Source organism: Muntiacus reevesi, chromosome 17 (assembly GCF_963930625.1).
Source record: "Muntiacus reevesi chromosome 17, mMunRee1.1, whole genome shotgun sequence".
Lineage (NCBI taxonomy): Eukaryota > Metazoa > Chordata > Mammalia > Artiodactyla > Cervidae > Muntiacus > Muntiacus reevesi.
The window spans coordinates 39845495-39859774 of NC_089265.1; the positions used below are offsets into that span (position 1 = coordinate 39845495).

At 40.7% G+C, this 14280-nt stretch overlaps 1 protein-coding gene and 1 pseudogene across 5 annotated transcripts in view; one reads left to right on the forward strand and one right to left on the reverse strand.

Annotated features, from left to right (window-relative positions):
• Window positions 1-14280, reverse strand: part of SMARCA2 (SWI/SNF related, matrix associated, actin dependent regulator of chromatin, subfamily a, member 2) — a 175759-nt gene that overhangs the window by 148629 nt on the left and 12850 nt on the right. For all 5 annotated transcript variants that reach the window (XM_065908450.1, XM_065908451.1, XM_065908452.1 and 2 more), the window contains exons 2-4: window positions 13573-13833; window positions 9745-9871; window positions 2829-3212 (exon numbers count right to left, since the gene is read on the reverse strand). In XM_065908450.1, the coding sequence (XP_065764522.1) occupies window positions 2829-3212; window positions 9745-9871; window positions 13573-13797 (736 nt within the window). In that variant the 5' untranslated portion in view covers window positions 13798-13833. The remainder of the gene's footprint in view (window positions 1-2828; window positions 3213-9744; window positions 9872-13572; window positions 13834-14280) is intronic.
• LOC136148791 (U6 spliceosomal RNA) lies at window positions 11849-11938 on the forward strand (annotated as a pseudogene).

Consider the following 14280-nt stretch of genomic DNA (forward strand, 5'->3'; position numbering starts at 1 on the left):
TCCCTGAAATACTGACAGAGGTATTTATAAGCAATTATGCTGCTTTATTAATTTTTTTAAAAGGAGAGGGATAAACAATTAATAAAAGTAATGTTCTTTTAAATAAATAAAAACTTCTTTTGGCCTTACTTGAATTTGTCCAAAATGTCATTGCCAAAAAAAAAAAAAAAAAACCAAAAAACATTTTCAAGGAAGGTAATCATTTCCCTATGAAATCTGAGATTTGGGGGACAAGATCAGAAATGTAACCTCCCTCCTGGTGGCAGGAAAGGGTCTGCTTTATTTGAGGAAAGTGTCTTCTTTTCTCCTTTGTCCACAGTCTCTTTGCCTGCTCTGACATACTGGCCCGAGCAGCTTCATTCATAATGAAGCCTGATGGCTGGAGATTCAAAAAACACAGTGAGTAATAAAACGAGTTTCCCCCCTAATGCCAGGAGCCTGGCGAGGGAAGATGTAGGCATCAGGTAAAGAGAAAAAAAGTAATAATAATAAAATGGAGCCCTCTCTTTTGGAAATGATCCAGAAAATACACGCAGGACTGTGTTGGTTAGGACATGGAGGATTTGCTATGTTCAAGTATCCAGGTAACTGAAGCTCTATCCTCGAAGTTTTACTTCATCATGTAGTCTCCTTCTTGTGACTTTGGAGGAAATGAATCATTTAGCTTTCTGCCTTCTTAAATAATACCCTGGCATCTTTTCCTGCTGTGCCTAGGTCATTGTTAAAAATAACAAACCTCACTGAGGTCCGTGATGAGGGGCTAGCCTAGGGACCAGCTGCAATGCTCGAGGAAGTCTGCCTCTGTGACACGGTCCCACAGTGGCCTTCAGGAGGCACAGACTTTGCTCCCTCCTCTTAAGCTACCAACTCTCCGACTGTGACCACTAAGCCTCTCCTGGGGGCTCCTTTAGTTAATAACACTCCTTGGGTACTGAGACTCGGGCTATCAGGGTCACCGGTGTTGACGTTGTGTCCAGAATATGAATAAACGGCTCTCGGTGAGGAGCTGAGATTCTTTTCCTCTCTACCCGCAGGCGTGCGACGCCTGCACGCGGTGCACAGACCTTGAGACAGAGCCTTTCCCTGGGCGTGAGCCTTCTGGTCATGAGGGTGCCAGGGCGGGGCAGAACGTGAGGCCCCTGGCGTTGAATCCTGAGTCTCCGCGCTCCAGATGCGTCCCACGTGCACCGTGCTTATTAGTGAGCGTGGAGCAGGAGGTTTGCTGGCAGGCCCTCAGGAGGTACAAACTACACATATACACAGACGTACACTTCTGATTCTCTCTGGCAGCGTTCCTAAGAGCTAGAGTTTTTGCAATTTTAAAGCCTCTAGACATACTGAGTGTTCAAACTACCACCTAATGCACAGCTTTCCTGTACAACCTTTACAGTCACTGATGTTTGGTCCCGTGGGGTCCTCCACCTACCAGAGCATCGCAGCCCACACAGAGAAGTCTGGAGATGACACGGTACTTTCGTGCTCTTTTGAAAACCATTCCTAAGGCTCCATCTACAATTAACAAGATGAGTTTACCCTTTCAGTAGGCAACTCAGGGTTTCCTCTACCAGGAAAGAAACATCTACAAACTCAGAAGGAGAACAATACTCATTTTTAAAAAAACATCTAAACTCTTTCCCAGTGTCTAAGTCTCAAAACCTAAGAAGAAGACCAATTACCCCAAACCAGTAGCAATGATCAGATGTCAGGGCTGACCCAAATGAGAGGGATCCACTCATAGGAAAGGGCGTCAGTGACAAGGAGGGACTCTGGAACTCAAATTCCCTGAGATTCAAATTCTCTGGAATTCAAAGCTCTAGTAGAACAGAACCATAAACCTTGTGCTTATCCAGTGGCTAACAAAAATCCTCCCAGAGAAAATAACATTCATGGAAGCTCATCCCATAGCTCCTTGGAGCTCTGAATTCTCTCAGCGGGATCAAGCTGACCACCAGCCCACTACCAAAGACTACTGCATTTCAGCTCCTTACACAATGTCAGCCTCAGCTCTGATGCCAGGGTCTAGAGGAAACAGGCCATGTGGATTCTGTTTACTCTATTATGAACGAATGTTACCGATGCCTCTATCATACAGTATTCCTTACAATAATAATAATTAAAGAATTAATCCCGCCTGGCAAAGTTACTTTATACTCTCATGCTAGAAAAGATTCTGTGTCCTCTGAGAAACTGGTCAGCAACTTCCTTCTGAGTGGCGAGGACCAGGCGCCTGACCCTGTCCCCTTTCCTGACCACCATGCAGCTCCAGTCACCTTGGAAGCGCAGATGCAGCCTTCACAAGAGCTCCTGGGCCCCCACCCCCACGGCTGATCTCCCAACTTTGATTTCTACTTCCCTCTGTTTCTGAATTTTCTACTTGATAATTTCTTTACCATGGGTATGCTTTCTTGCAAGCCTCCTCAAATGCGTTTTCACAACCAAAAGGATAGAAAGAAATAAATCAACAGACACAAAATAGCTCAAGGAGACGTGCCTGCTGGCAATGGAACGCACCACATGCAGGGGTTCCTAACCTGGCAGGGGGTAGGGCGGATGGGCTTCCAACAAACCTTGAAGCCCTTGAAAGGGAATGCAAAGTCACAGGGGACTGTGCTTTTTGCTTAGAGCCACAGCTCACACCAGAGTCTCCAAAGGTTTAAGCACCCCTCTAGGACCCACGGCAGAGGAGACCAAGAATGGTGGCCAACTGAGCAAAGCAGACAAGGGAGCCAGCGAGGTGCGGCAGAAGGTGGCCCTGGGCTGACAGCAGCCCAGCCGTCCTTCTCTGAGCTGGACCTCCGCATTATTCACTGGGTTGCATATTAACCTACCAGATGGTCTGCTGTAGTTAACAAGGGCCTGCTGCTGCGGCTGAGGCTGCTGCGGCTGAGGCTGGGGCTGGGGCTGTGGCGGCGGCTGTTGCTGCATGCCAGGCAACGTCCTTTTCCCCTGGACTGCGAGCTGCAGTGTTTCGGGGAGGGGCTGGCCCCGGGCCAGCATCTTGTAAGCTAAAATCTGGGCTCGGAGCTGATGCAGCTGGACCGGACTGAAAGGAGAGGGACCCCTGCTGGGTTGGTTCATCGCCTGGGGGTCGCCTGGGATGAGGGGTCCTGGCTGGCTTGGTGGCATCTGTGGTGGGGTCGGGCCGCCGCCTGATATAGGGCTGGACACGTGCTCTGGGGCTCCCAGCGGAGACGGGTGTGGCGACATGTAACCTGGAATAAAGCACAGGGGAGAGGTCACAGGCTGCCCCCCAGGACCCTGAAAGAGAAACACTCCTGGAGATCCTGGTGATTTTCCACAACAGCATTGACTGATAGAAATTTAAAGCATATGTGACTTAGTAAGTATGGGATTATATATAATTTAAAATTTATGTGTGTCAAATATATATATAATTTAAAGAAACAGACAAAAGTAATTGCAATAATATATAATTTAAACCAGCATATCCCTAATATTATCATTTCAAAAAATAAAAATTATTAGAGATTTTACTTTTTTGTTTCCGTATTAAGTTACTGTACATCTCCACTGGGACTAGTCACATTTCAAGTAGTGGATAGCCCGATGTGTCCTAGAGGTGTCCCTGATAGCTCAGCTGGTAAAGAATCTGCCTGCAATGTGGGAGACCCCGGTTCAATTCCCGGGTCGGGAAGATGCACTGAAGAAGGGATACCCACACTCCAGTATTCTTGGGCTTCCCTTGTGGCTCAGTGGGTAAAGAATCCACCTGCAACGCGGGAGACCTGGGTTGGGAAGATCCCCTGGAGAACGGAAAGGCTACCCACTCCAGTATTCTGGCCTGGAGAATTTCAGGGACTGTATAGTCCATGGGGTCACAGAGAGTCAGACACGACTGAGTGACTTTCACTTTCCTGTGTCCTAGGTGGTGAACTAGTAGTGGCTTTGCACACCTAGAGGAGGGCACAGGGGAGAGTGTTATACATTAAAAGGAGCTCCAACCTAGAGACCAGAACCTGAGGGTGTCCGCTATACTGCAGTGCGGAACGAGGACTCTCTCATGGGGACAGTATTTGGTTTATTATTATGCACTTCATGGATAATTTGCCATTACTGAGGGCCTCCATGGTTGCGGGCACTAAGCCAGGCATTGTGCATGCTCTTTCAGCCGAGTTTTCCCTGGAAACAGAGCCTGATGGAAAGACTGAACACAGCTGATATCCGAGGACACTGACAAGAGTGTGGAAAGGTAAAATAAGGAAGGGGTGGAAGCCGACAATGAGTGCATGGTTAAGTCAGTTGCTGTGGTGCATGCCTGAAGATTAACCTCGTGCAACTTGCCTCCCTATTATCCCAGAGAAGGAGCTGGGGTATTTATACTCCATCACTGGTCGCTGGTTATGACTCTGGGGATCATTAGTCCCCAGGGACTTTGCCGTGAGTGTGTAAGGTGGATGCTGGTAAACCAAAAGCAAGACGGCGGTCTGGCCAGTGATATAAGGATGATGGGAGCACAGAAATGGTAAGAAGAGTTAGAGGGATGTCAGCAGAACGGAGTATACATTTTTTTTTCTACAATCCTCACAACACCCCTGGAAGATATGTGCTGTCACCTCATTTTTTAAAATGTCACACAATTAGATCTTGGTAATTAGACACACCATGTCACACAATTAGATCTTGGTAACCAAGATTCACCTGATTCCAAGGCATATGTTCTTTCCATGGTCTAACATTAATTTTGTTGTATTAATATAAAAATAAGTTAAAGGTTTGAAAGCTTCCAAAATCTTCTAGAGCTATTTACATGCTGCAAGCTAAGTCGCTTCAGGTGTGTCCAACTCTTTGTGATCTCCATGGACTGTAGCCCACCAGGCTTCTCTTTCCATGGGATTTTCTAGGCAAGAATACTGGAGTTGGTTGCCAATGTCCTCCTCCAGGGGATCTTCCCAACTCAGGGGATCAAACCTATGTCTCTTACGTCTCCTGCACTGGCAGATGGATTCTTTACCACTGGGGCCATCTGGGAAGCCCAGAACCATTTACAATGTAATATAAAAATAAGAGTAATCTGTTTGGGTGATAAAGAGACTTAAATGGAAAACTTAAGAATACTTAAGAAAGAAAAGTCAAAATGCAACAAAATTTTTGAGAGACTTATTTCAAGAGATGAACTGTAGAGTCTGGCCAAAGAATTCGTGGAAAAATATAGGACTGCACATTGCTGAAGGGAGATCCAAGAGGAAGGAGAGGACAGAGTGGTTTGCTGTACCCCAAAACATTGTCTTCCATTCAAACTGAGGGCTAACTCATCAACTCAAAGGCATTCTAAGACACAGTGTAAAATATTAAATTAAAGGTCTTTGCCATTAATAAATCCACCGGCATCACAATTATTTTAAAGGTCATCACACAGGTGTTTATTAGGCATCTGCTGTGTGTTTCAACACTTAATCAAGTTTGAGCTGAAGCTGCTCTCTGTATCCGCGTGGAATACAGAGGCTCAGCAATATCTGACCCATGCTGCCTGGGGACTCACCATCATCATTTGAAAGGCTAGAGAAAATAAAGGATACAGTTCCTTTTATCTCAAATTGCCATTTGGAGAGGGAAACAAATTTAGCCTGATCCCCTAAGACAAGAGTAGGTTTTGTTCTATCAATTGGTGAGATGTAGAACTCCATTCAGAGTAATCCTGCCCTGAAGAGAAATGGAAAAACCACTAACTCTTCATTCCCGAAATCCCTACTCTATAATCGAGCACAAAAATCATGCAGGCATTAGGGTTCTACTTGATCATAGAAGTTAGCCTAAGAAAATGCCCCTGCAATCAGCCTGCAAGATGAGCAGAAATTCAAACCCCAGGATGTTATTTATAACAATAAACATTTTCAAAGAGTATCAATAACATACACTTAACTTCACCATTAACATTTTTCCTTCTTAATGAGGTTTAAATTCACCTCCAAATTGTAATGTTGGTGCAAAATGGTAGTTTGTTCATTATGAAAGCACCTCCGTAACACCTTTTTGCCAACCTTGCATCTATCACTGGAAGAAAAACTTCCTACTATAGCTACTGACATTTCATGGGAGAAGGGATACAACCAGGTGTTAAAATGGGTCACGTCTCCTGCCTTCTGGACTGTCCTCTTTCCTAAGGTCGTCACCAATTATAGCTTACCCGTGATAAATCACAGGATGCCTAATACAACTGACCAAAACATTAGACAATCTAATCTAAATGTAATTGTGTAACACTGCTCATCAAATCGTTCTTTTGAACTATGACTCGTGGCATGGCAAAATTATAAAGACGAGACAACTTAGTTGCACTAAGTACAATAATTCATTTTACCTCAAATTTGCTAAGAAAGAAACTAAGAGTGAAATAAAAATCATTTTCCAGAATTAATCAATACAACAAAATCTTCCCTTAAATGTGGTAAGAAAAAAAATGGGAGGGTGGGAAAAATTGTTTCCTAGAATTTACAGTAGATGCTAATAGAATCATTCTATCACAGTATGACATTATGACATTAAAAATGTGACAGTGTTTCAGTTAAAGAGAGAGAAATTTCCTTTTATTTTTTGACATGTCTAGCATTCCATAAAACTTCAGGAAAAATCAGAAAAAAATCTAAATGATAAAACAAAATAACATATTTGCATAATTATCTTTGGTTGAGAAAATGGCGAAGAAATTGCCTGAGAGTAAATATACCTTTGTCTGTAGGATGACAGTGTTGATGCAGAATCTGCTCTTTTTGAAATGTGGTTTAATTTGCTCATTTAAAAGTCGTCAAAAAATGGCAGTTTTTCTTCCCTCAGCTTCAAGGGCATTATCTCCCCAGTTTCATCTTTTTGCAGAGAGAGAGGCAATCAGCCTTTCTCCTTTTAATAAACTTGAGTTTTCAAGTGCCAATTTTATATGAGTTTTCTCTTTACACACACACACACACACACACAAAACATTAAATATTATATACTTTCCTTTGAAGGCTTTCTCTATCCAGTGGACTAAAAATAAACAATGTTATCATCGGGACCATAAGGTACACAATTTAGTATTTATTGAAGGAAATGGTTTTGCTTCTCAACCAATACCTTAAAATAACCTAATAGGTTGCTAGGTAGTTAAAGCTGGCAGTTTTCTGATCAATACCACACCTCTTTGGACCTGTGTGTTTATAAATGGCTTCCTACAATGGAGTTTTTAAAGATATATGCTATTAAAAAAAAAGATATATGCTATTATGCAGTCTAAATTCTTTTTAGCTCATTATATAGAATAATACTGCATTATACCAATACCACCTTATTCAAAAGCATATTTTAAATAACGAATTCCCCAGCTTACAAGGCACTTTACTCTTCTAGAGAAAAATATTACATTCTAATTCCAATTCCATTTAATTAATGCAAACTTCTGCATTTCAAAGTAATTATAACTTATTGAAATTATATAAAAATTAAGATCTATTTAAAAGTGTTTTTTGAATACACAAAGTTCACTTCTCTACCAAATTGAAAAAAGTTTACTAAATATCCAGTTATGTGCTGGAATTATATAAAAATTAAGATCTATTTAAAAGTGTTTTTTGAATACACAAAGTTCACTTCTCTACCAAATTGAAAAAAGTTTACTAAATATCCAGTTATGTGCTAGACATTGTGCCAAGTGTTGGAAATTCCAAGAAATATCATCATTCTAGAAGTCCAAGAAAGGACCCAAGCAATGAAAGAAATTTTAAGATACATAAAAGTAAAATGCCTCACTTATGATTCATGCATTTCAAGTGATTTCCTTTGGCATTGTCCCAGGGCCCCACTATTAGAAGTACTGCAAAGCCAGGAGCAGACAGAGTCAGCATCTGGCTTTGAGAATCACTGAATATAACTCATCTACACCTCCCAGGTATTAAAAATGAGATCTACATTAGCTCTGTAAAGGCACCTGTCTCTTCAGAATTTAAATGATAAACCTGAAAGTATTGTCTTAATACATTCTTACCCCTGAATGGCTCAGATTTTTTTCTTCTGTACCTGAAAAAGTCCCAATTACCCAGTCTGCTTTTCTCTAACATGGTCAGGATTTTACGAGTCATTTGTCACACTTAAATCTGCCTACCATCAAATTTAAGATCAGAGTCTAGGATCTTCAAAAACCTGCTGGAATATTAGTGAAGATGTACTCCTATGCCTCCATGAGTTGCTTTTATAGATATATATGTATGTATATATTTAAGAGCAAATACAGGGAGATCTCTGGCAGTCCAGTGGTTAAGACTTCACCTTGATTGTAGGGTTTTGATCTTTGGTCAGGGAGCTAAGATCCCATATGCCTCATGGCCGAAACACCAAAAACATAAAACAGAATAATATTGTAACATCTTCAGTAAAGACTTTAAAAATGGTCCACATGAAAAAATAAATAAATAAAAGTGAATACATGTCTCTCCACCTCCACAGTCAAAACCTTCCCTCAGGTGGATGGACATCTGATCAAGGATGGAGGAAAAAACTCATATACATTAAATAACAAAATGTATATACAACAACACATAAAGCATACATTTTGAATTAGAATATCAACACATTAGGTTAATTAGTATTGGATTAATCACGCCCCTGACATGCTGAAATGAAATGCCCATATAGTGATTCTGAAAAGAGGTTACATTTTATCTTTGGATATAATTTCTACTATCTTCAATATGCCCTCAACAATGAGAGGGAAAAGCACCAAGAGAAGAGAAAGCTGCCATATACTGATTTGGCCATTACTGTGGGTAGAACCCTGTCCTCTATGAAGCTATATTGAAGACATACCCCTTAGTGCCTGTGACTGTGACCCTACTTGGAAATAGGATCTTTGCAGATGTAATCGAGTTAAGATGAGGTCATACTGGATCCAGGTCGATTCTGATCCAGTGACTGGTGTCCTTATAGAAAGAGCGAAATCTGGACACACATACAGACATGCAGGCTGAATGTCATGTGGAGACCAAGAGAGAAACTGGAATGACAGATCTACAAGCCAAGGAATGTCAAAATAGTGCTGGTGACCACCACAAGCTAAGAAGAGGCAGAGAAGGATTCTTCCCTAAAGACTTCAGAGTGACCACAGCCCTGCTAATATCCTGATTTCGGACTTCTGGCCTCTAGAACTTTCTGAGAGAATACATTTCTATTGTTTTAAGTCAACTGGCTTGTGGCAATTTGTTACAGCAGCCCTAAGACATTAAGCTAGCCATTCACCAGTGACAACAGGCTATTCCACTGCCAGGAAAAGCCACCTCACGAAGGAGGAGTGTACAATTCAAGGGACATGGGTGGCTCATCCTGCTATCACCCATCCATGCCATTGTTGGGAGGCAGACCTGGGTCCTCCTTCTGGACCTGTCACTTACTGGATGTGCAAGCTTACAGAAGCAAAGTAAATTTTCTGAGCTTTAGCTTCATCACCTATAAAACTGCAGTGATACAATGTATCTTACAAGATCAGGGCAAAGATTCTGCGTAAAGTACACAGTGTACTTTGCAGAGTACTCGGACACAAGGTGGCCAATCAAACTACTAGAATTTTGTAAAGAAAATTGCCCATATCAAATATAAAATTGTGTTGGTGGGGGGTAAGGGGAAATTTCTACAGGGAAAAGAAACCTGCCTGACCCCATCCTTAGACAAATTCTGTTCTTTGCAAGTCATAATGAAAATAACAATAGGAAAGATGAAAGACTATGATTTGGAGCCCAAAGCAGGTATGTAGCAGACACAAACCTTGGCTGTGCTGATCCATCGGACTCTGAGGAGGGCCCATTCCTGGGTGAGGTGGTCGCATAGCAGTGCCTTTCATGGATCCACAATGGATATCTTCAACCCCCTTGTCGTGCATACCATCCATGGGCTGAAATATTTACAGGACATCAGTCAGGCACCTTTTTAAGGCACAATATTTCTATCCGGTGATTTAAGATCCCATTCTATAAAGGCTTCAAAATTGTGGCCCAATCATCTATTATCCATGTGATAGCCATATATTTTTACATTTATATTATATATATATTACTATATACTACATAGATTTCATAGATGGGGCAAAAAAAATAAATAAAAAAGACTACACCAACAGCAAAGCTACCTGTTAAGTCAAAAGTTAAGGCTTTAAACAGTTAAAAGGTTTTTGGTTATGTTAAAACCTACAGATAAAAATGAAGTCCTGTTGACAAGGCAGACAAACATAAGCTATTCTTCTACACCCTTTTTAATAAGTCCTGAAACCTGCTGTATGTTGAAGTGAGTCCAAAGTCTCAATGGAGGAAGAAAGACTCTTTGAAATGTCTGTGATGATCTATTTTTTGGGTAATTTTTTTTTCATCAGAGGGGAAGGAACCTATGGAAAGTTTAAAAGTTGAAACCAGAAAGTTCCATGGCAGTTGGGAAAAGAAAAACAGACGGGTAGAGCAGTGAATGGGGGTAAATACCAAAAGGGAAAAGGCTGAAATAGATGAAGCTATACTACAGAGGGAGGAAGAAAGAAAAAAGGCGAAAGGCAAAGTTTGGAAAAGAAGAAAACAGGGGCTGGAAAGAGGGCTTGAGGCCTTGTACGCAACAGACACACAAGAAACAGCCACTGAATGGACACTAATCCAATCCAGAATTGGGCAATGGAGCATGTGTTCGAGAAAGGAAAAGTCTATTCCTCCCCAAACTGGAATAGCAATTTTCAAAACAGCCTGAAAGGAATATTTCCAGGAGTTTATAGAAACCAAATGACTTTGAGCAAGAAAGTATGAGTGTTTGCAGTTTTGGAGAAAGGAAAGTTAATTTCTGCAGAGTCAAAAGCATGCACTTGAAAAGAGGAGAAATTTACCATAAAGAGGATGTTCAGAAGAAAAATGGGAAGAATTTGGTATAAAGAGTGTCTCTGAGTCTGTTAAATAGTAATAATAGAGAGGAAATCAAAGCAACACAGCAGATGTATTTAGGCCACTTGTTTATTTATTTCCAGTAATGTTGAAAAGCAAAAAGCTGAAGCTCAGAGGGAGACGGAGGAGAAAAGACAAGGAATAAAGCTGCCTATAAAAAGATTTTCAGAAAGTGAAGCATCTGGTCAGCAGGTGTGAACTCCAGGCACTTCACCATGTCTTCACCCAGGGAATTATCTGAGGGTCTGTGGGCCGAAGAAAAGCAGGATGAGAAAATGCAAAACTTGCAGAATGAGAACAAAACAAAAAAGAGCATCGATGGGGGTAGAAAAGAGGAGAAAACGTGACAAAGATGCTAGGGAACAAAACAGAAGGGATCAGAAGATACAAATAAAAATAATTCAGAACATAACAATGACCTAACACTTACAAATATGTTTAACTTTTCAATGCTTAAATAATAATAAAGGTGAGCTAAATATTTCCTTCAAATCTTATCTTTCATTTTGAAGGTGAAAGAATCCTTAAGCCCTCTCAAAATTATTTTACCTACCTGTACTAAGGTTTGCAATTGACAGATCCAGTCTATAACATAATCCTCCAATTAATACAATATGAACACAAGACAATGTAATGACTTTGACATGTCTATATATTCAATAGGTCTCCTAATGAATATGATATGGAAAATAAGCATTTCTTTACATACCTGACAAGCTAAAAAACCTATATTTAAAAGAACTCAAAAAAGCAGGGAGAGACTTTGGATATATTATAGGGCTATCCATGATATAGTTAAATGAAAAAGAAGTCTCAAAGTAATTAACGATGATGATATGACTCGATTATGGTAAAAGAAAAAAATTTAAGTATATCACCTGAATATGCAAATCTATGCTTAGATGGTATTTTTGTTGAAGCTGGAGAAAAATAAGGTGAAAAAAAATGTATATACAGTGCTCACTTTGGCAGCACATATACTAGAATTGGAATGATACAAAGAAGATTAGCAGGGCACACAAATTCATGGAGTGTTCCATATTTTTTACAAAAAGAAACGCATTTGCGTCAGTTCTAATAAGGTGGATGAACCTGGAGCCTATTATACAGAGTGAAGTAAGTCAGAAAGAAAAAGACAAATACTGTATATAAACACATATATATGGAATCTAGAAAGATGGTACCGACAATCCTATGTGCAGAGCAGCAAAGGAGACATATGTAAAAAACAGACATTTGGACTCAGCGAGAGAAGGCGAGGGTGGGATGATTTGAGAGAATACCATTAAAATGTGTACATTACCATATATAAAATAGATGACCAGTGCAAGTTTGGTGCATGAAACAGGACACCCAAAATCAGTACTCTGGGACAACCCAGAGGGACAGGGTGGGGAGGGAGGGAGAAAGGGGGTTCCAGATGGGGGGATACACATGTACACCTGAAGCTGACTCATGTTGCTATATGGCAAAAACCATCACAATATTGTAATTATTCTCCAATTAAAATTAATTAATTAATTAAAAATACGTCATACAGTCTTAGTCAAAATTTAAGGAAAAAAAGTATGTACAATAAGCTGTTACCTGGGGTGAACCACTTATTTTATTTAGATCAATATGGTTTTACTTTTCAAAATAAGCATATATTAATTTTTTTATTTGAAAACTGTTAAATAACAAAAATTTGTGAAAAATTAATTTTCCCTTCCTGGGCTGCAATACCTTACCTTAAAACTGACTCCAGTCCTACCAATTAAAGAAAAGACTTGCACTTTTTTGCAGTAACCTTCCGGTTTCAAACCAGTATCTTCCATGGTTCACCTATTTAACATCAAGAAGCATCCTCACTACCTTATCTACCTGTGATATCATCCAAAAAAGATGTAAAACGGCCATACATCTCATCAGGCCTAACCTTTAGGTAACATACAGTGGTTACTCCTATGCTTCAATGCAAATTGTCACAGATTTTGTTTGCTTTCTCAAAAGGCCATTCTTTTTCACATCTCCTACAAAGCCATAATACCAAAGTCATACTGTTATGATCATCCCCACAGCAACAACCTGAATCTCACAAATGGCAGATTATTATAATCTTAATAACAACTGGGCCTGGGCTCTACAAAATCAGAGCCCTCTTCCAAAACCAGAAGAAAGCCACTTCACAGGCAGAGAGCAAAGTGCATTTTCAAGGATTCCCTAGAAACTATTTTATTTCTATCAAGGCTTTTCTGAAAATATGCTTTAGGAAAAGACTCACTTTCCCTTTTCCTCTTTGGGACCTATGAGATCTTTTCAGGGAAGGATAATTTTCAGTATGTTACTCATAGATGGTATAAGTTACTTAACAGACGTAGTTGGGGGAAAAAAGTAAGACTTACTCCTACTTCTTCACCAAGTCAAAATACCTGCAACCCCCAATCCACAGAATCTGTCAAAGCTGCATATTATAGCTAACACTTTTTAAAAGCCAAGATCAAATCTTCCTGACTGGTGTAACATCTCTAACCATAAAAGAGCCTAATAATGTATATTTTTAATAAGGTACAAGATAAGAAAAAAACCTAGCTGATGCTCTTGTTAACCACAGTAGAAAAAAAGAGGGGGGGGTTGGTTATCAGGGATTATTAGCCATCCGTGACTCAGAAGACAAGACTGGCAAGGGGAATGAACTCACCTTGTGCATCTGATGCATGCCTTCCTGAGGGAAGTCAGCAGACCCCATCGACGGCATAGGGTGTGATACACTAGGAGGCCCAGGACTCGGCCCCATCATACTGTGGACTGAACCGGGGGATGGTCCGGGTCCCGGACTGGGCCCAAGAATGGGTCCAGGAGAGGGTCCCGGCCCTGGCGAAGGCCCCGGGTGGGGCATCGCGCCAGGGTCTGTGGGCGTGGACATCTACTTCTCCTGTCTCTGCCAGTCGGTACAGTGATACTGAGTTGGAAAGAAGAAAAGAGAAAGGGAAGTTTTAAACATGATGTTAAGATCAGAATAAAACAGTTGTTAGTATTTGGTGGTGCCATTTCTTTAACGAACATCAAACAGAACTCCCCTGTCTGGTCCAGATGCTTCAGAGGGTGTGATATACATATCCATATCCATCTGCCCTCCTCTTTATGAAGACCACTTGTTTAAAAGAAAAAACAACTCTAAATGATTCTCCAGAAAGATATAAATCATCTAAGATGCAAAAAAAGGCTCACTGGAGAAACTAAAATTTAACACATAAGCAGAATTCTAAACAAGCTTGAAATTTATTACTGAATTCAACAGATGCTCTTTATTACTTGGGCACCTTACAAGTCATTAACCGCCCCCCCCAAAGCCATTAAAATATAAAATTCCTAAAGATGTACCCAACCAAGACCCACTTGCATAAGT